The sequence below is a fragment of the Trematomus bernacchii genome, unplaced genomic scaffold (assembly GCF_902827165.1).
Source record: "Trematomus bernacchii unplaced genomic scaffold, fTreBer1.1, whole genome shotgun sequence".
Classification (NCBI taxonomy): Eukaryota; Metazoa; Chordata; class Actinopteri; order Perciformes; family Nototheniidae; genus Trematomus; species Trematomus bernacchii.
Genome location: NW_022987588.1, coordinates 2811352 through 2836775, shown reverse-complemented (window position 1 = coordinate 2836775; position 25424 = coordinate 2811352). Strand labels below are relative to the sequence as shown.

General features: G+C 39.6%; 5 protein-coding genes across 6 annotated transcripts in view; 4 read left to right on the top strand and 1 right to left on the bottom strand.

Moving 5' to 3' along the window:
- The first annotated feature begins 3848 nt into the window (after window positions 1-3848).
- On the top strand, window positions 3849-10435 carry phgdh (phosphoglycerate dehydrogenase). The gene is made up of 12 exons (XM_034128608.1): window positions 3849-4162; window positions 5846-5994; window positions 6078-6143; window positions 6228-6282; window positions 6440-6538; window positions 6641-6773; window positions 6856-7004; window positions 7488-7640; window positions 8160-8298; window positions 8501-8628; window positions 8723-8942; window positions 10070-10435. Exons 1-12 carry the CDS (start codon window positions 4025-4027, stop codon window positions 10222-10224), a joined length of 1584 nt encoding a protein of 527 aa, XP_033984499.1. The 5' UTR covers window positions 3849-4024; the 3' UTR covers window positions 10225-10435.
- A 947-nt stretch (window positions 10436-11382) lies between these two features.
- On the top strand, window positions 11383-15257 carry klhl23 (kelch-like family member 23). Its single transcript, XM_034128416.1, has 4 exons — window positions 11383-11658; window positions 11790-13019; window positions 13994-14146; window positions 14226-15257. Exons 1-4 carry the CDS (start codon window positions 11652-11654, stop codon window positions 14534-14536), a joined length of 1701 nt encoding a protein of 566 aa, XP_033984307.1. The 5' UTR covers window positions 11383-11651; the 3' UTR covers window positions 14537-15257.
- A 301-nt stretch (window positions 15258-15558) lies between these two features.
- On the top strand, window positions 15559-19952 carry ssb (small RNA binding exonuclease protection factor La). Its single transcript, XM_034128413.1, has 12 exons — window positions 15559-15708; window positions 16317-16389; window positions 16477-16580; window positions 17071-17245; window positions 17456-17560; window positions 17660-17763; window positions 18372-18443; window positions 18535-18577; window positions 18660-18800; window positions 18887-19073; window positions 19163-19315; window positions 19409-19952. The coding sequence occupies exons 2-12, from the start codon at window positions 16330-16332 to the stop codon at window positions 19522-19524; spliced, it is 1260 nt and encodes a 419-aa protein (XP_033984304.1). The 5' UTR covers window positions 15559-15708; window positions 16317-16329; the 3' UTR covers window positions 19525-19952.
- On the bottom strand, window positions 19544-22100 carry mettl5 (methyltransferase like 5). 2 transcript variants are annotated; one of them, XM_034128414.1, is made up of 7 exons: window positions 21880-22100; window positions 21686-21800; window positions 20893-21077; window positions 20414-20496; window positions 20133-20184; window positions 20014-20063; window positions 19544-19666 (listed from the first exon to the last, which is right to left on the bottom strand). In XM_034128414.1, exons 1-7 carry the CDS (start codon window positions 21977-21979, stop codon window positions 19625-19627), a joined length of 627 nt encoding a protein of 208 aa, XP_033984305.1. In that variant the 5' UTR covers window positions 21980-22100; the 3' UTR covers window positions 19544-19624. The 2 variants fall into 2 exon arrangements, with proteins under 2 accessions (XP_033984305.1, XP_033984306.1); XM_034128415.1 differs by having other exon boundaries at window positions 19624-19666; window positions 20137-20184.
- A 1083-nt stretch (window positions 22101-23183) lies between these two features.
- Window positions 23184-25424, top strand: part of ubr3 (ubiquitin protein ligase E3 component n-recognin 3) — a 38368-nt gene continuing 36127 nt past the window's right edge. The window contains exons 1-2 of the mRNA XM_034128412.1: window positions 23184-23656; window positions 25165-25304. Coding sequence (XP_033984303.1) covers window positions 23223-23656; window positions 25165-25304 — 574 coding nt within the window. The 5' untranslated portion in view covers window positions 23184-23222. The remainder of the gene's footprint in view (window positions 23657-25164; window positions 25305-25424) is intronic.

Genomic DNA, 25424 nt, shown 5'->3' with positions numbered 1-25424 from the left:
AAAATATGACTTGCTCAAGCTGTCATGGATAACCGGGAAACACAATACAATTGACACATATGACTTCAACAGTTTACTAATTGAATTGAGTGGTAGGACATCTGTAAATGCAGATTAGTCAAACAAATTAATGTTCAATCTAGACTCCAGAACTGCTTTGCTCTTACTGTTGTTCTCCTGTTCAGGGTAATGGAGACAGGGAAACACCCCTTCACAATTCAATGACACATATATACTGTAGGCCTACCCACTCAAACAACTGCTGTACCAATACTCATACAGATTCATCAGCATACAATCAAATCATCTGTTTTGTAAAATCTAGTGTTAAAAAAATATGTACTACTACGACTGTGACATTCTGACAAACAAACATATGCATGTGCAGCTTAATGAGTCATGTGATGAACAGCATCTCTTGAATTAAGACTGAAAAATTGACTTGACTGACCTGGGGCCTCATTTATAAAGGGATATACGCTCAAAAAATGGCGTACGCCAGTTTCTACGCAATGTTTGCGATTTATAAAATACTAACTTGACGGGAAAATGTGCGGTCCTCCACGCAAACTCTAACCCATGCGTACGCACTAAGCACACAAACGGGAGAGACGAGAAACTGCGACACCGTTGGCAGAAGGAAGAATGGAGAGAAATATGTGGAAATAATACCATAAATAAAATGTTACCTCTCATTTATCAAATATGAAGAATTCATTTTCAAACATTGATTAAAGCCAATCTTAAAATGATTAAACAAACGCCTGTTTGAGACTCCTCAGTGCACACAAAAACATAACTTGGAGAAATAAATAAATACGGATATGCTATTTAAAACCACCTCGAATATGTTGTGTTAATGTTATGAAATGTTTCCTCATAAATGATGCGGTAAGCAGGAGGACAGAATTACGTCTAAACTGACGCCGTTTTGCATTTCTATAGGTTGTAGATACGAGCATGGTTTTATATACTATCACGTTTAATCGTGTTTTATGCCGTTTGCCAAGACTTGATAAGTCGCTCGTAAAACACAGGAGGTATGGAAACTAAGAACACCATATGTGGTAAATTGTACAGCTAATATAACACAATCCATTAGTTGTATTTCCTTTAACTGGTGGATTATGGATATATAGTTGCTGATCGACAGCTGGAACACAAACCACCAAATACAACAAAATAATTCAGATCCAGTCGTCATGACTCCACTCCGGAGGGATTCCCCGATCATTTCTTAGTTTCTCATCAAGGGGGGGGTCTCCTGTCCCCGGGACAAACACACTGCCTGAGGAAGGTTATGTGTATTTGTTTTGTCATTAACTTTTTTCGGACCACTTATTTATTTATTTTTGTGACGATCCGACCTCCATGCTGCTACTCTGGTTCAAACTGCATCCACTAAACAATATGATTTATGTCGACCTCCCCACAATAACCAAAATCTGACACGGTGTGAGATGTCTTTTTTAGCTGTTCTATCGTAATTTCCTGCGATCTTCTTCATGCAGTCAAAATTCAAAATGAATGAATGAATGGGCGTTTCTTTGACTATGTATAGGCAAATATGGGCGTTACGAGTCGATTGTGATTTATCAAGGGAAACAGGCGTAGGGAGTGCCGTACGCACTTCCCTCGCCGGTACGCAACGTTTTGTGAATCGGAAAATGGCGGAAAATTTATGTACCTATTTTTGTGCTTTGTACTACGTAAGCAACCTTCCTACGTCAATCCTACGCAAGGCGTTATAAATGAGGCCCCTGATCTACTGGTAAATAAAAACATGTATAGCATGAAGGAATTAACAATTACAAACTTGTAATGTGTATAATTCTGAAATGGGCCTTTTGCATGGCCTGTATAGGGAACTTTTACTTCAGGCAGTGCTGATGCTTATGTTATTTTACTTAAAGGGGACCTATCATGCAAAATCATGCAACACAACCCTCTCTATTTTCCTCCATACCCAAATCTCTAAAAAAGGGGCTGCAACGGATCTGATACAAACTGATCCAGATTTGAACACTGTCCTGACGTCAGGACGGTGGCGCTACGGCTATTGGGCCAACTCCACCAATCAGGAGGAGACAGCCACGGCCATTGCCATTCAAAAGCGCTGGAGACGCTGTAGTACATATGCCAGGCCTATACCCTTCTGTTTATTCTCCGCTGTGGCTTTTTTTCTCCCTCTCCGAGGCAAGCGTTTGCTCCCGCTGCAATGCAATCCCTCCCCGTCGAGGCAAGCACTGTAATTCTCTCTGGTTAGTCCACCAGCAGATGACAAACACCCACCTCTCCGCCTCTTCCAAGGAACGAGGGGACCGTGCGGCAGAGTTTCAGTTTCAGTTTGTTTCGCCGGTCAAGATGTCCGTTAAAGTTTAAATCTTCCGGACAAAATTAGAAAAGTGCCGGTCAAAGGTCTTCTCTATTATTTATTGAGCTTTAAAACAAATGAATAACGACTCTATATAATAAAACACGGAGGACGGAGATCTCTTTTTCTCCCCCTCTTCTGACAGCCCAGCAGCTGGTCAGAGCACGTCTCCCCTCTCCTGCAGGGGGGCGTGGTCAGCAGAATCAGACCCGTAGACAGCAAACAGCACATATGGCGTGTTTCCACTACACGGCCTCGCTCGGCCTCGCTCGGTATGGCTAGGCCTCGTTAGGACTGGCTCACTTTATGGCGCATTACCATTACAGTTTAGGAACTGGGGTAGCATCTATAGTAACGCAGTGTAGGCGGAGCCGTGACGTCATCTTCAATGAGAACCCCAGAAAAACAACACAGCCGTTAGCTGTTAGCACTCAGAGCTCACAGCTCCTCATATATGTTCAGAAACTAGACAAAAGTTAAACAAGTACAAACCACAGACTGCCTGTGTCATGGCGAATACAGTCGCTGCTTTATTTATGTCTGTATAGGCCGTTGTTGTGAGTGTGGACGGTCGGAGCATATACTGCGTTAGCTTAGCCAATCTCCATTTAGAAAACACGCATTTTAAAAGGTTTTTCGCCTGCCGTCTGTCTGCAGACTTGACAAAGCATTAATTCATGGTTTTTACTAACCGGTATCAGTATGTTGTTACTTCGGCATTATTTTGAAACGTGTATTACAATTAAATCACGGTCAAATATGTCCATCTTGTTGTAGTTGTAGCCCCCCTTGCCAGCGATGCTCTCTCTAGTTTAGCATACTCAGCCCGACTCAGCCTCGTTGTCTCTGGCCCTAGACCCACGATTTTATGAGGCCAGAAAAACTGTGAATTAGGACCCGCCGGCCGGTACTAGGCCAAGTGGAAACGCAACCAAAGACGGGCCGCTGACGTCACAGCCCTCTTAAACCGTGCTCCGCGCTGTAGTGGAAACGCGCCAATAGAGCGAAATGAGGCATGGCTAAAATGCATGATCTGTTTGGTATTTTGAAAACAGAAACGTATAAATATACCTTATATAGGTATGGCCCTACAATATATCATTTAAATATAGCATGATAGGTCCACTTTAAGTATGATTTTGAATAAAGGGCTTCTTCTTGTAAAAGAGCATTTTTACAAAAAATGAGTGGTATTAATAGTTGTATATTGTGCTACACTTATTTTACTACTTTCTGTAACACTGACATGAGCCAAATCCCTGCATAATAACGAGTTGCCTACTTGTTTTTTTGGTATTGTGAATATAGGACATTCTGTACGTTTACTAAATACACATTATGAATGCCTGCTTAAAGTGATAGGCTATGCAATTTTTACAAAAGCCGTTTTTTCTTCTACCACTGTTAATGGCCTGCCTGGCACTACTTTGTTAAACTGGTTTCCAGAGGGCCTCTTTTATATGTTACATCAGAGCAGGACGAGGGCGGGATAACTTTGAAAGGGGGCCGCCTTAAAATCCCAGAACTCCTTTCAAAACCAGCAGAGGGAACTGACCAAGCACGGTGTCCATCACTTCAGGAAAGGACCAGCCACCCGACGTTTCCAGACAACCAGCAACAAGCAGCGAACCCCGGAAGAAAAACCCCAAGATGGCCCCTATCTGCATCAAGACTGTTTTAATCAGTGAAAATGTCGATCCTCGCTGCAAGGCGATTCTGGAGGAAAATGGCATTCGAGTTACGGAAAAACCCAATATGAAAAGGGATGAATTAATGGCGGCGATTAAGGTAAAGTGTGCACACCAGTGTCGCACAAAAGCTTTATCATGCACCGGCTGTCGTTTTTTATTCCTGCGCCACATATTTGAAAAAGAGTTTAGCTCGCATCATTTTAAAGCTTCTGTCAATCGATGTAGCTGTGCGCATGTCTTGAGTGAAAGTATTGTCAATGAAGTAACGCCTGTTTTTAGTTGTTTTGTCATACAACGTTTAATTGTCTGTACACCTTTTTTTTTTTAGTACAATATACCGATACCTTTTTCTCAGGCTTTTCCTCTGAGCCAGACACGTATTTGTCGGGTTTGGATGTGCCAATTGATTTTAGTTGCATTTAGCACCGCCCCTTGTGAAGCTGATGCAACTCATCCCTGACTTTACCAGCTCTCCCATCACTTTCTCACAGTGCCACATGCAGCACATTGTCAGCTTTTGTCAGTTTATTGCAGAGGCTGTGCATGTATCAGAAACTAGTATTTGCCTTTGTATCATTTTAGATTTGTTGGATCAGAAAGTATGGATTGTAATGGATAAAAGTGTTTTGCAGTATGCAGGACTTGACTAACATCTTGTAAGGGCCTTAAGCAAAAGTGAGTGGTTTGCATTATTTTTTAAACCACTGAGCCCTTTCTGGTTACACTTAATGAACACATATTATGAAGTGGGGTTATTTAGGGTAATTTTCCATAGTCTATCCACAGTAGATGGATGTAGCACACCCCATGTTTCTGGTTAACGGCTGTCTGACAGCAAGGTGAAGTGATAAACAGATTATTTTGCTAAAATACATTTTGCTTTAACTCTGTTCATAGCAGAACATACTCTTCAATGCTGTAACTCCTGTTTGCTTCTCCAAACTGGGAACGTGCTGACAGCCATGTATTGTAGATACAAGTACAAGTGTGGACAAGTACCTCATGCAACCCAACTTCAAAACCTGAACTATTCCTAAATCTCATTAAGCCCACATTGTTCTTACTGCCCTCATGTGTGCTGTCTGCTTTGAGTTATTTATGGTGCTTTCACATCTGGTGCTGGGTTGTTCCAGTCCTAACGACCTTCACCCAGTGCTGTTTTGTTGCCACTGGCTTTCTACAAACAATAAAACATGAAGTCATATTGAACAACAATACCTTATTCATTGGACAGTTTTTTTGTCACTGTGCCTTCTGAGTATATTGCTTTTCTCTGTTGTTCACAAAATGTTATTTAATATGAGCAACTGTGCCTCTTTAAACACTAAGCAAAGATAGAAAATGTGTCCAAAAGCAGCATTTTGTTACTTGGTGGTAACAGACAATACTGTGTTGTCGAGCTGACCTGTTTCCATGGTTACAACATTTTCTTGTAAAAAATGTAGGCCACACAGATCAGGAGATGGCTTTGTTTACGGCTCATGGTCAATTTACATTAATAAAACTACAAGTTCAACAAAAAATGCTCCCCTAGAAGAATGGGGCATCAAGATATAGTCTTGGTTTTAAGGCCCTTTTCATGACCGTTTGTTTTATGCTGTAGTGGCACAATTTACCAAAAACCTTTGCACTAGTCTAATATACTGAGCAGAGTGATTTAGTGGAAGGTTTTTGGAAACATGGACATTGGCACTTTGTTGAGGTGTAAATCTAGCCTTTAATAAACTACCAACAGATATAAAACTCCATGAGATGAACTGTAATCCTCTCTCCACCCTAGGACTACGATGGCCTTGTGGTCAGATCTGCCACAAAGGTAACAGCTGATGTCATCAATGCTGCTAATCTAAAAATCATCGGAAGAGCTGGAACCGGCGTGGACAATGTGGATGTTGATGCTGCCACCAAGAAGGGTATTATTGTCATGAAGTAAGTCTCCAGTCTATGTAACTTTCTTCCTGTGCAGTTTCAGTATAATGTACTGTCCATTAACTGTAGACTGTTTTCTCCAGCACACCAAGCGGAAACACCATCAGTGCTGCCGAGCTGACATGTGCCCTGCTGATGAGCCTCTCAAGGTGAGATCAGCCGTTGTCAACGTGCTTTTTTTAATTGCATGGAAGTTCTGCATGAGTGCCATTATTATGTGGTTGTTTTTCCAGAAATGTGCCTCAGGCTGCCATGTCGATGAAGCAAGGGAACTGGGATCGCAAAAAGGTAAGCAGAGATTTTAGTTTGCCCCCATATGCTGTGCATGTTTGCAGTGGGCACACAAAGCGGTTACTGATGCATGGTCGGCTCCATTGTTCAGCCAGTCATCACTGATCAGATGTGAAGCTTGGATGGGGTCAATGTTTTTTTTCTAATTCTACAGTTCATGGGTGCAGAGCTCTATGGCAAGGTCCTTGGAATAGTTGGACTTGGAAGAATAGGAAAGGAAGTCGCCTCAAGAATGCAATCATTCGGCATGAGGGTAAGTTATACTTAACTAAACTGTTCACGTACAACAGTAATTATTTGCACTTGCACTTGGTGATTGAATTAAGCAAACATGGCTTTTTTCCCCCCTCCTTAGACAATCGGCTATGATCCAATCACTCCTCCTGAGGTGACAGCCAGCTGGGGGGTGGAGCAGATGTCCCTGGAGCAGTTGTGGCCACAGTGTCACTACATCACTGTCCACACTCCTCTGATGCCCTCTACTGTCGGTTAGTCTCAAAGCTCTCATCATTACATAGCCATCGTTCATTTTACTGAAAATGTGAACCTCAATTGTTTTTTTTGCCCAAGGTCTTCTTAATGATGAATCGTTTGCTAAATGCAAGAAAGGAGTAAAGGTTGTCAACTGTGCACGAGGGGGCATCATCGATGAGGACGCTCTCCTCCGAGCTCTGGAGTCCGGACAGTGCGGAGGAGCAGGGCTCGATGTCTTTGTTGAGGCAAGACGATTGGAACATGAAATGGTGTCATTTATCACTCTTTAATATTAAAGGTGGGGTAGGTAAGTTTGAGAAACAGACTCGAGATACACTTTTTGTTATATTCCATGGAATGCTCTTAACATCCCGATAGCAATGAATATCTTAAGTGCTTTGACAAAAAATCCATAAAAAAATGTCATCTGTGGAAGCCGTAATACTGTAAAAAGCACGACCAATCATTTTAGCCGGCCCGGCTAAAATAACTGGATGGCCTACCTGCCTGTCAGCCTTCCATCTGTGCACAAACTTATCTCGTGCCCTCATTGGTCATGTGCGCGTTCGTGTGTGTTGGAGGAGGGGCTCTGTAAGGAAGTAGCAGATTTCTTCCGGCTGTGTATTTTCAAATTCTAGCGCACTCGAGCTGGTTTCTCCAAAATTACCTACTCCACCTTTAATGAAATGGTTTCTCCATCTTACTTCGTGATCATGCTTCTGCCACAGGAGCCTCCTAAGAACCGCCCATTGGTCGACCACCCTAACGTGATCAGCTGTCCTCACCTGGGAGCCAGCACGAAGGAGGCGCAGGCTCGTTGTGGGGAGGACATCGCTCTGCAGATTGTGGACATGGTGAAGGGCAAGAAGCTGGTCGGAGCAGTAAGTAACACTCAGTTCTACTTGTAACAAATTACTTCTCAGACCTTGACATTTTTTGTTGCCATACATATTGAAGTGTTACATTTTATCATCAACCTTTTTTTTTGGTGCAGCATGCAAGACATTTTGCATTTTAAAAAAGCAATGTAAAATATAAATGCAAAATTACACCCAGTTTGATACACTTAGCTTGTCATATTAAAAAAAAGTGAACAATATTTGAAAAGCTACTTTTTCTTTTTTTTTTGTAAAGCAATTGTACTTTACACTTTATGTTCAATACCCGTTAACTGATTATTCTTTCTGTCAGGAGAGATTAAGTTGAGGTGAATGAAGAAACAAACGAGTAGACACAAATGAAAATACAATTTTTACAACGCTTTTGTCGGCCCCTAAATTGTCAGACTTCTTAAGCTTCCTGTACAGAAGACAGGAACATATGCCACCACACCCAGTTCACAAAAGCACTCCACTGTTCATGTCTTGTTTTTATATTCAATTTTTTTCTCCTTTTTGTAGGTAAATGCATCAGTTTTGGCTAGCACTTTCTCCCAGGAATCTCACCAGCTGATCAAACTCGGAGAAGCCGTTGGAGCCGTGCTGCAGTCATGCACTTCTTCTAAGAAACCTTTCACAAGTGTTCAAATCTCTACTCGAGGTAAAACCACTCCTCTAACCGGTTTAAGGGGCTGTCATATAACATAGATAGAAAATATTGTAATCGTGTTCTCTTTCTCCCTCTAGTGGTATGATTCTGAAATGATCACTGTTGTGTCTGCAGTTGATGGCTTTCTGCTGTTTTTCATATTTAATTTGAAGTATTTAACTGTCAACACCATGTACAATTTTCTTTAAACCAGGGGATTGCATGAAGTCCTCCACTGGTTACATGACTGCATCAGTACTGGTTGGATTGCTGGCCAATGGATCTGGCTCCTGCCCGAACCTAATCAATGTGCTCAGCCTTGCCAAGGAGTCTGGAATCATGGTACAGCAGAAACTCATTCTGGCAAAGTCCACATGACAATAACGTGTGTGTCTTTACTTTTTTAAATAAAGTTTTCCTACATGCATTTCTTCAGGTAAACCAGGCCCACTGCTCATCTGATGCGGCAGGTGGTGTGTGTATGGTGGAGATCGTGGCCAGCGGCAGCAGCTTCAAAGCCACTGGTTCAGTTCAGGGTGGCGTGCCGGTGCTGCTGGAGCTGAGCGGCAGTGTGTTCAGACAGCCGGTCTCTCTCACTGGAAACCTGCTGTTCTTGAAGGCCTCCGCAAGTCCACAGCTCCTGTCCTCAGTGGCTGGTATGGAATTTTAGGATGAGGCTATTTCAAATTTCATTTAACACCCTTTCAAACTGTGAATATTGTATCATAAGGGGTGGACGACGACACGCAGTGAGTGAGTGGGAACACCATGGGTGTTACAAAGTTGACTAAATCATCCAAAATTCAATGAAAGTGGTGAAATTGTATATGTTCAAATGTCTACTGTGAAGGATATCATAAAGCCTTAATGCAATCGAATGTAAAACAAAAAAGTTATGATTGATAAAAGTAGTAAATTGGTCAGATTTGACCCGAAGACAACAGGAGGGTTAACAAAGTCTGTGTGGATCTTAAGCAGGGTAAACAAAAGTGACAGCTGTGAAAAACTAAATATAAAACATACCCAACATTCTTAGTCCAAATTAGAAACCAGCAGAGATCCATCATGCAGTAAGTCAAGGCTGGTTTTAGCTCTAATAACATTCTCAATCCTTGTTTTTAGTTTGTAATGTAATGGTTAATCTTCCAAAAAATGGTATTCTTGCATTCCACTACTTCACTTGAGTAATTTAAGCTTTCATAATAGTGTGATAGTTTGACTGCATAAGATTACAGGTCATTGCAAAAATCTGAGTACATATTTTTACAACCCATCCCCGCTGCTTTAGACTTTTTAGACAGTCGGCAGACTTAAATAAACCAAAATTCAACCAAACCTATTTCTGATCACCAAAATGAACAGTACAAGATGAAATGCCAACCGCATTGTCCTATAGATTATGTAATATGCAGTTAAGAAGCCACATATTTTCGTTAAATATGTATTTCATTTTTGGCGTTGACAAGATCATGTTTAATCTTATTCTCATCAGGCAGACGCTTTAATGGAGTAAATATAACAACACACATCTTACTTTAAAGCTAGTGAAGGGGAAATGTAGGGTTGCACGGAGTAAGTTGTTAATGTGAGGGTCATTTTGAAGTCACATTTTTTTTCGACTTTACTGATTTCAGCAAGGCAAAAACTATATATTTATTCCCTATTGTTAAATTGGTTTTCATTTTGGCTGACAGGTAGCTCTGAGTTATGACTTTTAAGCACTTAAGAGGCTGTTATTTCCTTTTAATCATACCTGTTCTGTCTTTTGCATTGTTTTTTGTAGGAGTTCTGGCCACAGCGGGAGTGGAGATCCAGTCCTTCAGTGCTCCTGCAGACCGTACTGGGGATCTGTGGTATTGTGTGGGGGTGTCCTCTCTCCCAGGAGATCTCAGTGTTTTGAAGCCTTTGGTTAAGGAGGTTGCACAGCTCAGCATTTAAATGACCGCAGCAATGCTATCTGAAAGTCTTATCATCTCTGAGAGTGTCAAATATAATTGATCTCTCTGGTCTTAGCGTTTACAACTAACAACTTTGTTTAGAAGTTGAAACCTAATGGTTTAAAACATGCATTTTGATAACATTCCAGTGTTTAGATGTTTTACATGCAGTTTGTAAAAGTTTTAAATAAAAATAAATGTTGAGTGTCTAATGCGGCTTGTCGTTTTGTTTACAGAGGTGTACAAAAAGTACAACTGCTAAAATCGCAGCAATAACAATAGTTATGTAACTGCAGTTGGGTGTTTTTCATTCAGTAATCTTCACACTGTCACTTTCTACAAATGTTTTGTGTCCGAGGGGATTTGTTTCAATTCTATGGTAATTTTGTGTCCACAGTTTACAGTATTTGATCCTCCAGGGTCCCATTACATTGTAGATCTCCAGTAAAACACCCCAGCATCAGTGGTGGAAAGTCACTATGTACTCTTTTACTCGAGTCCTGTATTAGAACTTTTGTTCACATTACAAGTATAATTCAATAATGTACCCTTTTTATGAAATTGGCCATTGTGTATAATCAGTGCTTATGGTGCAAATATACAATTATATTTGTATGCTAGTTTTTAGTTGTTTGGCTTTGACTTGTATTTCTACACTACACATTAGTACAACATAGAAAACCAACCTCAATCATTTGTTAAATACTATATACAGGTGTCACACATATTTAAGTACTTTTTTCCTATATCTAAAAGTAATTTACCCCTTGCAATTTAAAAGTAGGCATATTTAAAAACGTTTTCAACCATTGTTGTGTGCATTTAGTGTAAGCAGTAAGCACTATATTTTTTCCGTGATTTGATGCTTAGATTTAATCTAATTGTTCATGTTAAACCGTTACAATCCAGCTCATGTGGTCATTCCTGAATCTTGTGCACGAGCTCTTGCACTGTGCTGTTAATCCTTGTTAGGATTAGGAAAAGCCTTGGTCGCACTGAGAGTGGGTTCAAAACGCCATGGCAACCACAGGAAAGGGGGGAAACACGAATACTGAACAGTGCTAATGATTCATGTAAGTGGTGTATTTAAGGCGACGCTCATTTGTGTAATATTTGTATTCTGTTAGTGATGCTTCTTCGCCTCATGGTTGCACTAATGCGCCGTACGTGAATGCATCACGAGACTGGATGGAGGTTATATTTAGGCTCGGGGAGAAAAATAGCGGTGTTGGGTGAATCCTCTGAATGGTTGCTTGGTTTTGTCAAGGACCTGCTGGTGGAGAGAGGAGGGGGTTGGCCGCTGCACACAAATACCAAAATAGGATAGGACTGCCTGCGACAGTCCTGCACGAGCTAAATTGAGGCTCGTATGTGTTTTTGAAGAGGAGCGTTCACACTGTCGAGTACAGGGTCATCCATGGAAATAGGATGAGAGGTAAGATATAGTTTCTCTTTTAGCTTTCAAATCTTGAATTAAGGGATAGATAAAATACATTTGACACCACGAAATTGTCTGTCTTAACGTTATGTTATTGTAGAGCTGATGTTTTCATGTGTTCTCCCCAGATACCATGTCACTCAGGCCAGCTGAAATATACACACATGACTTCTGTGATGGTGACCATGCAGCAGAGCTCCTTGGTGCTCTCAAGCATTTCTACATAAGTGGTCTGTTTACCGACGTTGCGTTACAATGTGGCGAGTCCGGACAGGTGTTTCACTGCCACAAGGCGCTGCTGGCCGCCCGCAGCTCCTATTTCAAAGTCATGTTTACAGCCGACATGAGGGAGAGGTCAAACAGCGTCATCAAGCTCATCGGGGTGGACTGTTTGGTCCTGGATGCTCTGGTGAACTATGTGTACACAGCTGAGGTGAGCATCACTCAGAGCAACGTGCAGAGCCTGCTGGAGGCTGCAGACCTCCTGCAGTTCATCTCTGTGAAACAAGCATGTGAGGAGTTTCTCATCCGCCTCCTGGATGTGGACAACTGCCTGGGGATGCACACTTTTGCTGAGATGCACCTCTGTCCCGGGCTGGAAAGGGAGGCGCGCAGAGTGATGTTGGGCAGGTTCACAGAGCTCATTCAGCAGGACGAGTTCCTGGAGCTGGATCATGAGAAGATGGGATCAGTGTTGGCTGCTAAGAACCTCACCATGCAGAGGGATGATGTGTTGATAGATGCTGTAGCCAAATGGGTGACCCATGACTTGGATAAGCGTGTTCACTGTGCTGCAGAGTTGCTGCATACCATCCACCTGGACCTCGATGAGATTTATTTCAAGGCTACTTTAGAGGTGCCCAGACAATGCCTGCTCAACAGTGAAGGGAAGTTTAAGTCTATGATCATTCAGGCTTTAAGGTCCAATGGCAAAGAGATGTCTACAACCAGAAAAATGTCTTCCAGCATGTATATCGTTGGGGGATACTACTGGCACCCTCTTTGTGAGGTTCACATCTGGGATCCTATCAGCGACACCTGGGTGCAAGGAAAAGACATGCCTGACCATGCAAGGGAGAGCTACAGCATCAGTTTACTTGGAGCAAACATCTATGTGACTGGTGGTTACAGGACAAACACTGTTGAGGCTCTGGACACAGTTTCTGTTTATAACTGTGACTTTGATGAATGGACCGAGGGTTGCCCCATGATCACAGCTAGATACTACCATTGCTCTGTGGCTTTACATGGCTGCATTTTTGCCATCGGAGGCTACAGGGGAGGAGCTCCGGAGCAAGAGACGGAATATTATGACCCTTTGAAAAAGAAATGGTTCCCTTTGGCCAAAATGATCCAAGGTATGAAAACAATTAAGTGATGTAAATGCATTTGTGAACTGGTTCTCTTTACAGGGTCAGATTAGCTTTATGATCATGCCAGATGGAGTTTGGCTGGTTGTCATTGACATTGTTGATGTTTACCTGATTTATTTTTCTTTGCAGTTCTTGTCTACTTTGTCTTAAAAGCTGAGTTTCAGAGTTCACTCTCAACCGATAATCTGATGACGAGGCTTATGTGATTTGATTTAAAGCTCCTGGACAGCTTTCCTAAGGGAACCTGGGGATAGATTTTCTTTCTACTGCTTTTTCCGAGGTCAAGAATGAACTTTCAACCTCAATAAATCAATGCTTTCCTCAAAAATATTGTTGTTTATATCAACTGTTGACTAGGTTTGATCATATTAATGGTTGTGTTCATTCTTGACCTTTGGAATAGCTGCTTGACACAATTCTTAATTCAAGTTCCTTCTACATGTCTTCTTTCTGAGTTATAGCCACATCCTGAGTAGATGGAATTTGCTCAGTTGTCATGGAGATGATTCAGTATGACAACTGAATCATCTCCTGAACATAGATAAAGCTGGAACCCCCAGGAAATCAACAAGGAGAAATCAATATAAAAGCAATAATAAAAATGAAAACTACAGTATTTAATATGACTACTTTTATGGTAGCTCGTATTGTCAAACACATTGTAGCGGTTTAGTTAGCTAGCTAGTGAACACAGTGGAGAATTCAGTGGCTAAATGAATATTGCAAATAGATTATAGAGTTGGTAGCAAAACGGAACTGAAAGAACCGTGAATGTTGGACATAAACACTGTGTTTTCCACACATTATAATTGGTTGATAATATGTCAGTGTTGTGTTGTCAGCTTATTGCACTTCCCCCAACTGGTAACAAAATAAAATCAATGATGCAGGCTCAAGAGGTTAACATGGATGTGAGTGATTGATTAAATGATACCTATGACCTCTGTTTCCTTTTGAAGGTGTAGGAAATGCCACTGCATCAGTATTGGGAGACAAAATCTATGTGACTGGAGGTCACTACGGTTACAGAGGAAACTGCACCTATGAAAAAATCCAAGTCTACAAGCCAGATGTCAATGAGTGGAGTATCATTACAATAAGTCCGCATCCAGGTATGAGAAAAAGGAAGACGAGATTAGGTAAAAAAAAATGCTTCACATTGTATTCTGATCTAAATTCTTCTGTTTTCAGAGTATGGACTTTGTTCTGTGTCCCTGGACAACAAGCTGTATCTGGTTGGTGGACAGACAACTATCGCAGACTGCTACGACATAGAGAGAGACGAATGGAGATCAATATCAGTGATGAAGGAGAGGAGGATGGAGTGTGGGGCAGTGGCAATAAATGGCTGTATTTATGTAACAGGTGGATACTCTTACTCCAAGGGGACTTATCTGCAGAGCATTGAGAAATACGACCCTGAGCTGGACTCTTGGGAAATTGTGGGAAATCTTCCAAGCCCTGCCAGATCACATGGAAGTGTTTGTGTTTACAGTGTTTAGTGTTAAACCCTCAACACATTATTGTGTGCCAAATGGATCATGGTAAAATGAAAATTGTATCACAGTCAGAAGATATCAGGTGCACTTTTAAACACCACAGCTTGAACTGTCCTTAGAAAGATACATATTTGCCAAACTGTGAGTACAATAACAAGTATTTCACTTAAAACTCAGGGGTTCCACAGCTGGCATTTTGGCTAACTCTTGGGTACTTCAGTTTTTAACGATTGAAAGAAATACTGAAAAAAGAAAGAAGATGAATGTATGAGTATTATTCAAATACAGCTCACACAAAACAACCTCAGATTCAATAGGAAGCTATACATAATTGCTATTTTTGTATACAACTGTATAATTATTTGATTGAATATATCACTACCGTATCATGGGAATTCTGCCTGATTTAATAAGTGAGCTAAGTGGACATTGAATTATATATTATTATATATACACAGTCACACTGAAATCTGTGTTTGGCTTCATCCTAAATCTTTATGTTAAATGTTAGGGTAAAGTCTGTCTGCTTTATGTAAAGGTTTTTTTATTTAGAGTGCATTGATTGCACCTCAATTTATACTTCAGTATACAGATTAAGTAAATGTACTTGGTTACATTTCACCACTGCCTGTAATAACATTTCCCCCGAAACCTTATGTATCCTACATGTTGTTGATCTGTTTGTTTTTTTGTTTTATTATTGTGGAAATAGGGAAAATTCAATAAATATATTGTTTAATAAAATACAAGATCTGACAACTAAAAACATACAGTACATTTGTGGTGTTTTACAATGAAAGGAGACAAAACAAATAAACAGGGCGTGTAAAGCCTTCCATTGGATCCTAGAATAGCAAACTTCATTGGAATTTTTAGAGGTAAATGAAAGACCTATCTTTTGAATTTGGGGCCAATGCAGTTACTGACAGCTACACCCGGGCGCTGTACCGGCCAACACACACAGGTATTATAATCAGACTGTACTGTTTGTCACCGCAGCTGCTCCGATCCACACAACTGGCGGACAATCGTCGAGGCGTAAGCGCGAAACGTCTCTTTTTGGTCCTCGCTGTATTCCGTAGCAGTGCACGCAGTTCCACAACGTGCAGCAAAGAGGTGAACACTTTCGGTCTGAACCACGGCTTTAAGTGCTGCAAACGGAGACTCAACGATTCGTAAGTATATATTTTCAAGGTAGTTTAATGTGGCTCTTTTAGTTTCTTTAAATATCATAGGAAATTGTTTGTAGGTTTACAGAAGAACAGAGTATTTATTCGTCTAGCATGCTTTTGCTAGTATGTATTTACCCAACGTGTTAATGACTAATTCAACATTTCGCGCTAAAGTTATTTGCGACTAAATTAAAATCTCACGGATTATAACATAAACTGACACGTTTACCAGACTCAGAAATATGAGTGGCTTGGCTTTTAGTGTTTGTGAAAACAGCGTGGCCGGTACAGCTGTAGCAGATGAGCTAGCATGTTAGCTATCAAGCTAGCAGCATTTACAGCATCATATGACTGTTTCCTGTCCTTGTCAAATACACGCTGATGCTCATATTCATTTATATTTCAATTGGCTTCTTCGATTTTATTTATTTAAGATTATTTCTGTATTACGCTGTACATTTCGAGCAATAATCTGGGTTTCAGCAGTATTTAATTCTAAAATACCACATTGTAATATACACTTTATTTATTTTTAAATCAATATTGTAGCTAGCACATGTCACAAACACAATGCCCCCATAAAAAGACTAATATTTTTAATTATTTACTAGATCATCTACAATCATGGCAGAAAAGCAAGAAAATATGTCTCCAATTGAGATAAAGGTGGCACGACAAGTGGAGGTAATTATTTTTGTATTAATTTGATGTTTAATATCTTATAAGATTTGGTTGAATTCAACTCTAAAAATGTATCTTTCCCACCTATAGTACTACTTTGGGGATCACAATCTTCCAAAAGACAAGTTTCTCAAAGAACAGCTCCAACTTGATGAGGGCTGGGTGGCTTTGGAGACGCTGCTCAAATTCAACAGGTTTGTTATTCTTGTCTCCATCACGTTTTCTGCTCAAAAACACTACTTCTCAAATACTAATCATTTTTATTTTAGTGATTAATTCATTAATAGATATCCATTGATAATCACAAACATCAACTGAATGTAATAAGGAATGGTGAGGTTGAGAATTGTTCAAACAGCTGGTGGAAGGAAAGGTAAACTGCAGGGTTAAAGAGCAAAACAGTGATGACTAATCTATTTTTGAACCCTTTGCATGACTCATGACTGTCCCAAACCACATCATGAAAACCTTTGGTCAAAAATAGGTATTTTTTTCTAGGACATTTTAAGAACAACCTCTTCTATTAAAAAGTCTACATGTAGGGATTTGTATGTAGACGGCAGCTAGTGTGAGTCAGCACTTTGAAATCAATCATAATGAATTGAGAGAGCAGTGCAGCAGGAGTTCAGTTGCCTTTTATTTGTGAGCTTAGCTTTTTTTGTTGAATGTGTTTTCCTTCCCCAGACTGAAGTCTTTAACTACAGAAATCAGTGTCATTGCCGAAGCTATCCAGAAATCAAACGCTGGCCTCTTGGAGGTAAGCGAAGACAAGACTAAAATCCGGAGGTCTCCAGGCAAACCCTTACCGGAAATTAATGATGACTACAAAGATGCTCTTAAACACAAATCTGTGTACATGGTAAGTTTTTTAATTGCATTAAAACACTTATTAGGAACTCTTATGACTCAAACGTTATTGCCAGTATATTAGGCCCACCAAGCTATTGAAGTATAATACAAAACATTTTGCTACATCCTCCGTTAATGAAGAACATATTTTCATTTTATTCTTATCCTAGGTTAAATATTTGTTATTTTTACCAACATTCTTATATCTTTTGTCATCTAGAAAGGATTTCCTCTCGAAACGACCCTTGATCAGATTCAGGAGTGGCTGAATGAGAAAGACATAGAAAACATTCAGTTGAGAAGAAACCTGCAACGTGCGTTCAAGGTAAATTAGAAAAAATATTATCGAACAATTAACCGTAGTATGTTTTTCCATAGATTTTTAAGGGGAGATTTGTTTCTAAATACTTGCGTTTGTTTACAGGGATCAGTGTTCATTTGTTTTGTCACTGAAGAGTCAGCCAAGAAGTTCCTAGAACGTACAGACACAAAATCCTTCAAAGACAATGAGATGCTCGTTTTATCAAGGTAAGATTTATCTTACAAAGGCTTATGATTGACAAGTGAAGTCAGCAAATATCTGAAAGGTGACCAAATGTGAGACTGACATAGATATGAATTCAGAAATACTCAGTTATTTGGAGGGAGTGCGTACATGCAGTATGTGCAGAGGATTTGTACCCATTACATTATATAGCATTCAGCTGATGCTTTTATCCAAAGCGACTTACGTGCAGTAAACCATAAAGATTAAAACTAAGGACAACAAGAACAGTGCGGACATATCTACTTCAAAGACTGTCTTGTATAATAGATTTTCCTCTCGGGGTGCTTACTGTCCACCGCAATTCAGAAACCTAATAAGTAGATATTTTGGCATGTTTGGGGTGACGCATGTTACCAAATGTCATTTATTAATATTTGAAGCTTTCGATTAGGTTTTTTGAATGAAGGCAAAACATTTCTTTGGTATTGTGGTTTATAAATGTTATATTACAGTACACAGATTCTTCCAATAGATAAGAACGTGTTGTGAATTTTGGATTACCGTAACCTTTTATCACGAAAATGAACATTTCTTAACGAACCTCATTGTGTTTATTATAATAACACCGTCATTGCTGTCTTGCTTGCAGAGAAGACTACCACGCAAAGAAAGCAGAAGACAGAAAACACTACAAAGCGGAGAACAAAGCAAAGGCTAAACAGTGAGTACACAAACACCTTTCTGTACTAAAACATACTGTGCATTTTATGATGAATTACTGACCTTCCTTCTCCCCCCCAAAAAATCTTTAGGAACATGGATGACCAGCAGAAACAAGTAGAAGACAAAGAGATGGTAAGATCCTTAATAGTGCTTAAAAACGTCCAATCTCTAACTTGGATAGGCTCACTCATAATAATTTGTCTTTTTGTTGCAGGGTCTGCTTTTGAGTGAGAAGACAGGTTGCTTGTTGAAGTTCTCAGGAGAGCTTGAAGATGTTTCAAGAGAAGACTTCCATGAATTGTTCTCTGGGCATGGAAAGATAAAGTGGGTTGATTTCACAAGAGGAGCCAAAGAGGTAAAAAAATCTCCACCACATAAGTCTCACACTCAGGTCAAAGAGATGCAGTGTAGTTAAAATGATTTATTTTGTATTTCAACAAGGGCACCCTCCTGTTCGACGGAATTGCAAAGGAGGCATTCGATAATGCCAAAGAGGCACATGGAGGGGAATTGAAGATCAAGTCCAACATTGTGACATGGCAGGTGCTTGAGGGAGAGGAGGAGAAAGAGGAAATGAAGAAGATCATCGAAGCTCAACAAGAATCCTTCAACAGAACCAAAAACAGATGTAAATACGCTTTTCCAACCTAGCGGCTGATCTAATTCGCAAATCACCAATAGTCAAATGTATTGATGCACCTTGTTTGTATTTAAAAGCTGGAGGAAGAGGAGGAGGAGGAGGAAGGGGAAGATCCGGCGGCAGAGGAGGAAGGGGAAGATCCGGCGGCAGAGGAGGAAGAGGAGGCGGCAGAGATCAAGGCAGGAGTAATTACAAGGGCAAAAAGACGAAATTTGACGATGGTGATGACGGTAAGTCAAGCATCTTCCAGAGGTTCACATTTTGGTTTGATGTCGAGATATTAAAAACAATGTTATTGTATCTACTTTGTGCTTTTCCTCCAGCACCCATCGTCCCAAAGAGAGAAAGAGAAGACAATGATGGGCCCGCAGCAAAGGTCCCAAAGAGAGAAAGAGAAGACAATGATGGTCCAAAACTGAAAACTGAAAACGGATCTTAGTCACAGCATTGCACCGGGATTTTTTTTTTTTTTTGTGTGAAACCATTTATTATAAACAGTAAAAATGCAGAGGCAACTTAAATCCATTCCAGTGACAGCTTCAGTCTGTGGAGAATCGTAGGAAGTCCACCTGGATGTCGACCTAGAAAACAAATAGCAAAGCTTGGCGTCAGTTTTCAGCCTTTTTAAGTCTTTGTTTTTTTGTGCCTCACATTATTTGCGTACCTATATTTCTCCACTTAACACGTTTTTTAATTTTTATCATATCAAACATGAATCAGCTCTTTGACAGTAATTTAATCTAAACATTTGTTAGGTTTTGTGCCGATTTTTCCATTGCAGATTTCCTGCAGTGAGTGGTAACTTTTGCTTTGCTATTTTTGTAAGTTTGCATATGTGAATAGCAAATAAAGCCTTTATAAAATGAATCATCTGTGTGAATGTTTTTTAATTTTTTTTATAACAGCATAAGACGGGTTATAAGCTTACCGATTTCTTTTTGTGGAACTTGTAAGATGCTGGCAAGTCATATCTTAGTTCTGTAAAGAGAATGTAGAGTTTTAATATTTTATATTGAATACATTGTAAATGCACTGTATTGTTCTTACCTGCTACTACTTCCATCTTCACTCCCCAGTCATTAGCCTTCTTTTGTATGTGCTGTAATCGGATAAGGAATTGCAAACAGTTCAGTCTCCATGCCTTTTCATTAAGTTTTCATTGAAAGAACAGTTACAGAATGTATTAAAAAAATCTTTGTTCTTTGGGGTCAGCCTGAAATACTGTCATTCTGCCCGTGACTTGGACTAGACGCAACTTGGACTTGGCCTGAAAGCTCTATGTAATACAAGTGCCTTTTTAATGTGACTGATATGAGAAATGAACTTACCTCTCGTGTTGAGGTTTTATGGAGGGAATACACTGCTGTCTTTGCCATTGTTAAAGCTGCCTTTAAGAACTTCATGTCCATGCCTAGAATAATAAAATAGAAACATGTAAATTGTTAGGGCTACAATAACTTAAAGGGGTCAGACAATGATTTATATAACACATCAAGATTTGTATAAATGCCATAAGGAGACTTGCCCATCCTATAAAACCTGAAATGTATTTAGTCATGTCATATCGAGAGTAACAATGATTAGTTTCAAAATTATAAATACTGTTCATGTCAAAACCCAAGTTATATGATAAGGACATTTTTTCCCCAGTAGAAAGGCAGAACTTATTCTAGTTGAAGTAGAATCAGATGCCATTTGGCTTGCATTATGGTTTTGTAGGAACAACAATTGCTTTACTTTGACCCAAACGAAGTCCCCTAACTTCATAGAAGCACAAAAAGTCACCAGAGTTCTAAACTGCACTCACCTTGGTTGTGTTTGGTCCCAAATGGAGGATTCATTATTACAGTATCAAACTTTTTTGCATAGGCCTCTGCCTCCAGAGAACACAGGTCACACTGGATCAGATCCAGGTTAGAAATCTCAAATTCCTCTGCATTTCTTTTGAATATGTCTAGTGCGTCGTCATCAATATCGAAGCCAATACACAAACTGAATAAGAGAGGGAGAATAGAAGGATCAACAGTTTATATCCTTTACTTAAGTAAAAGCACTAAATACCACAATATATTCCTCTACGAGTAAAAGTATGCAAGTGGTAACATCAGAATGTACTTAAAAGTCTGAAAACTAAAAGTATTGATTGTGCAGTAAATTGTTCACTGTCAGTGTTTAAGTATTGTTTGTTTTGGGATTAATATAGCTGCTGCATTAATGTGTATTAAAACGTTTATTTAACTTAATACGTAGAATAATTTTCACATAAAAGAAAACTTGTATCTTTCAGTTTATTCGAGAAAAAAATGAAGTTCACCAAATTTGGAGGTAACTGGATCGCTAGACAAGTATCTAAACATGTAATCTTAAAAGTAAGAATGTCAGACAAATGCATTGAATAATCATATTACCTCATGTATAGCAGTTAAGTTTCATAAAATGGAAATAGTAAAGAAAAAACATATAAAATGTGTGCTTAAGCACAGTACTTGAGCAAATGTATATTCCATTACTGATGTGGAAAGATGCTGATGGAAAACTACAGCTGTTATCCAAATGTTGTTGACACAGTTAGTTATATGAGGATGGTCAGATGCTCTCACCCTGCATCAAGTACCGCAGCCCCGATGCTGAGGACTCCACAGCCACATCCCAGATCTGCCACTAGCTTCCCCTCAATGTCATCAAACGTGTTGTGTATTGTATAAAGCATGCATGCTATGTGGAGAAAAGAATAGACAGTTAATGACAACATTGTGCGCTATTAAGAAACTATGATAACATGTTGTCATCTCACCAGCAATATGAGGACTGGTTGGATATTGCTCAAGAAGGATTTTCGGCTCTTCAAACGTGTCCACCTGCTGTAAACAGCTCTCTAACTCTTTGAGTTTCATACTGGAGACTGTGATGTACTAAACTTGCGTGACAACACAGACAAGTTGTTTCAAAATATTATTTTTCAGCTAGAATCGCAGTGAGTGTATTTTAAGCATGGTCAAACGCGACTTCCGGGATGGTGTGTGCATCAACCAAAACAATCCGACTCCCGGAACGCGTGATAGTAGTTCCTCCATGCATTTTTTGTATCTTTTATGAAATGTAGAAATGCAGTTTAAAGCAGTTTAAAGTACTTTATTAAAGTAAAGTAAACAGACACTTTAAAATATGAATTAGTTCATTCAAATTGAATATGATGTATGATTACATGATCTATAGAAGAATAAAATAATAAATGATCATTACAAATAATAATCATGATCATCATTTCAGAGAGAATTTTCAATATTTTCCTGCACCTCAGTTGTGATATCTACAACTAGTACGACAATTATGTTTGGTGAAGGGGAAACATTAAGGGTGACAATTATCCATTTAAAGCTGTTTCAAGCAATTGAAAACACCATTCTAAAAATATAAAAATAAAGTGGAAAATAATGTAATTGTTACAACATGAGGGCAACAACGAGGAATTATTTGTTAATAATATGAACTACACAGTTATGCTAAGGCCCTCTCCACTCCCCAGTCTTGCATGGGTGCACTAAGAGATAATGCTTTATCTTTATCGGTGTGATGATGGAGCGGCAAGGCATCAGTTAGATAGAAACAAGGATACAAAACAGCATGCATGACTGTGCATGAATGGAGCTGGTTAAACAAGACAGACTGTGCTAGATCAAATATCTACTTATACAAGGCTTAATTATATCAAGTGCTCAAATTAGATACATTTTCAGTCATTGCTCTTTTATAAACGTACATTTAGGTAAAACATCACTGCCATGTATTTAATAAATAAATGTAACTATATATTGTGATTATTCAGAACATTAAAACTGTGAGACAATGAACGCATAACTGTGCTCCCAATATAATTTCTTCACTTACCCCCTTTTTGTGTTACTTTATTTAATATAATATTATTTTAAAGTTGTATTTCCCCTAAATGTGCTATTATATATTTACGTCAATGTCTGTTTAATCTGACACATTACTGTTTATTTATTTGTAGTGTTAAATGATTTGGGAATAAAAAAACGCCTGCTAAGGACAACGTGACTAGACGTATCGCGAGAAAGCCCGAGAACATGGAAGCAAGACAACAAAAATAAATTTGTGTACAACAAGCCAGAGTGCATGATGGCGGCGTCGCTGCTGCGCCGGGACAAGAAAGCTACTGCCGCCCACTTGAAGGTAGACTTAAGTCGGACTGACAATAGCTCCGGGGTGCGACAACTTCAGGAGCTGCTCGACGTTGTGCTAAATCCGGAGACACCAGCGGCGGACACAGAGGCTCTGGACTGGTGTAAATGTCTGATTGCAGGAGGCGAAGGTTTCGAGGAGTTCTGCAAAACGGTCCGGTCCTATGACAACGCTACTCTGTGCGGACTGGTTTGGACGGCCAATTTCGTGGCATATCGATGCCGGACCTGTGGCATCTCCCCGTGCATGTCACTGTGTGCTGAGTGTTTCAATAATGGAGACCACACGGGCCATGATTTCAACATGTTCAGGAGCCAGGCTGGTGGGGCCTGTGACTGTGGAGACAGTAATGTCATGCGAGAGACTGGGTAAGTCCAAGCTAGCGGCTAGCTAAGCTGGCTAAGCTAACCAACGGCCAGTACTGTTTTGACAGGTCTGAGTAAGATGTGACTTATCACAGCTAATACCTTTTCCCGATATATTTAGTCCCTTTTACTTTTTAGTTCAGTCTGTAAGAGATATGCTTACTGCCAGTCAGCTATAGTTTAGAATAAGAGGATGCTCCTCACATTAAATTATAGGAAACCCTCGACTAAGCTGCTCTGAGGGTTAGCCAGCTGGCACCAGCAGCTGTACGTGGAGGTTTCTATGTTTCTACATATTGCGATATATAACAGCTTAGATAAGGTCTGGGACTTGGGTCATTGTGATATAAATGTGTCCTCTTTTACTACTGTTACAGACAGAATTAGAGCCACATTTTGGCTAAAATGTTATTAAAATTAGAACATAGGATATGATAACCCTTTATTAATAGAAAGTATATGTTTTCCAGCAGCACAAGGACACAAATAAGTACAGACAAATAGAAGACTAAAAAATATATATAAAATAGGAGGCACATGCTCGTAAAATAAGAGGAGAAACTAAACAAGATTTAATTATACAAGAGCAATTAATAACATGTTATACAAAGAGACCCTGTGTGGTCCAATTACTAGTAGTAAAATACTGAGGTATTGGACATAGCACAAGTTGCAATGTAATATTAGTAATAATGTAATGCAGTATAACAGAATATCAAATGTAATAGGATGTACATACTATACCATGCTTAAGCATATAGTAATATGTAATACAATCTAATATTGTATAATACAATCTTATAAAATAAAAGGAATGACAGTAATACTTTATTATATTAGCAACATTATTTCTGATGTTATGGTGTGAAATTAATTGTTGTCAGCATCAAGCAGCTGACTGATTAGTCCAACACTCTTGAGCAATACATGTTGTAGTTTTGTTGTTGCTACGGATCTCATTGGGGATTAGCAGAGATAAACAAACAGCCAAAACTCCCAGATTCTTACTCTTGTTTGCTCATCAAACCCCAACCATCTTTACATCTAAACCCAATGAAATTCAACTATGAACCTTGCTGTTATCACAAATCTATAACATAAAACAATAACTACAAATGTAATTCTGGATATATTCCAATACCTTACTATTTACGATACATGATTCAAAGTATGTCAAATGCAGTATGACAAAAATACCAGCATTTCATGCTGCATACAGTTGCATTTTTGAAGCATGGAAGCCAGCAGGCTTTTCTGGTTGTTCTGACCCACAATCCTTTGTGCAGCAGACATATGAGCAAGGGGGTCAAAGGCCAAGACACAATGTAAGACACAGCATGTAACAGTACTATGCACTTGGTAAAGGCAGGGATTTTGATAGCAGCCTATATTTAAATCCAACCTTCAGGTTAGGGCAAGACCTTTGTAGAGTCACTGCTTCTGGTGTCACCTGTTAGAAGGATTCAAGACTTCAAACTGTTAAAAATCCCCATTTGTTTTCTTCCTGACAGGTTCTGCAGACGGCATCGGTTGAGAACGGGGGAGAATGTCCCCTCAATACCCCGAGACCTTCTCTTGATGTCTGAGATGGTTCTTCCTCGCTTTATCCTGTGTATCATCCAGTATCTGAGAGATGGGTACATTGAATCAGGTGAAAGAACTTAGGACAGTCTTCTCTTTACAACCACGTGAGATAATAAATAGTCTGGGCTAGTTACCATCTTTAACAAAAGCTGTAACTTTGAGAAATGTCTCTTAATCGTGTTGGTGT

Bases quoted from the DNA above. Each gene is read 5' to 3' on its own strand.
- phgdh (XM_034128608.1), top strand. From the start codon at position 4,025: ATGGCCCCTATCTGCATCAAGACTGTTTTAATCAGTGAAAATGTCGAT. The intron at 4,163-5,845 runs GTAAAGTGTGCA...TCTCCACCCTAG, and splicing joins AATTAATGGCGGCGATTAAG to GACTACGATGGCCTTGTGGT. The intron at 6,144-6,227 runs GTGAGATCAGCC...TTGTTTTTCCAG, and splicing joins CTGCTGATGAGCCTCTCAAG to AAATGTGCCTCAGGCTGCCA.
- klhl23 (XM_034128416.1), top strand. The intron at 13,020-13,993 runs GTATGAAAACAA...TTCCTTTTGAAG, and splicing joins TTTGGCCAAAATGATCCAAG to GTGTAGGAAATGCCACTGCA. The intron at 14,147-14,225 runs GTATGAGAAAAA...TTCTGTTTTCAG, and splicing joins TACAATAAGTCCGCATCCAG to AGTATGGACTTTGTTCTGTG.
- ssb (XM_034128413.1), top strand. From the start codon at position 16,330: ATGGCAGAAAAGCAAGAAAATATGTCTCCAATTGAGATAAAGGTGGCA. The intron at 17,246-17,455 runs GTAAGTTTTTTA...TTTGTCATCTAG, and splicing joins AACACAAATCTGTGTACATG to AAAGGATTTCCTCTCGAAAC. The intron at 18,578-18,659 runs GTAAGATCCTTA...TTTTTGTTGCAG, and splicing joins AAGTAGAAGACAAAGAGATG to GGTCTGCTTTTGAGTGAGAA.
- mettl5 (XM_034128414.1), bottom strand. From the start codon at position 21,979: ATGAAACTCAAAGAGTTAGAGAGCTGTTTACAGCAGGTGGACACGTTT. The intron at 20,185-20,413 runs GTAAGTTCATTT...ATCCGATTACAG, and splicing joins ATAAAACCTCAACACGAGAG to CACATACAAAAGAAGGCTAA. The intron at 20,064-20,132 runs GTAAGAACAATA...TTCTCTTTACAG, and splicing joins GAAGATGGAAGTAGTAGCAG to AACTAAGATATGACTTGCCA.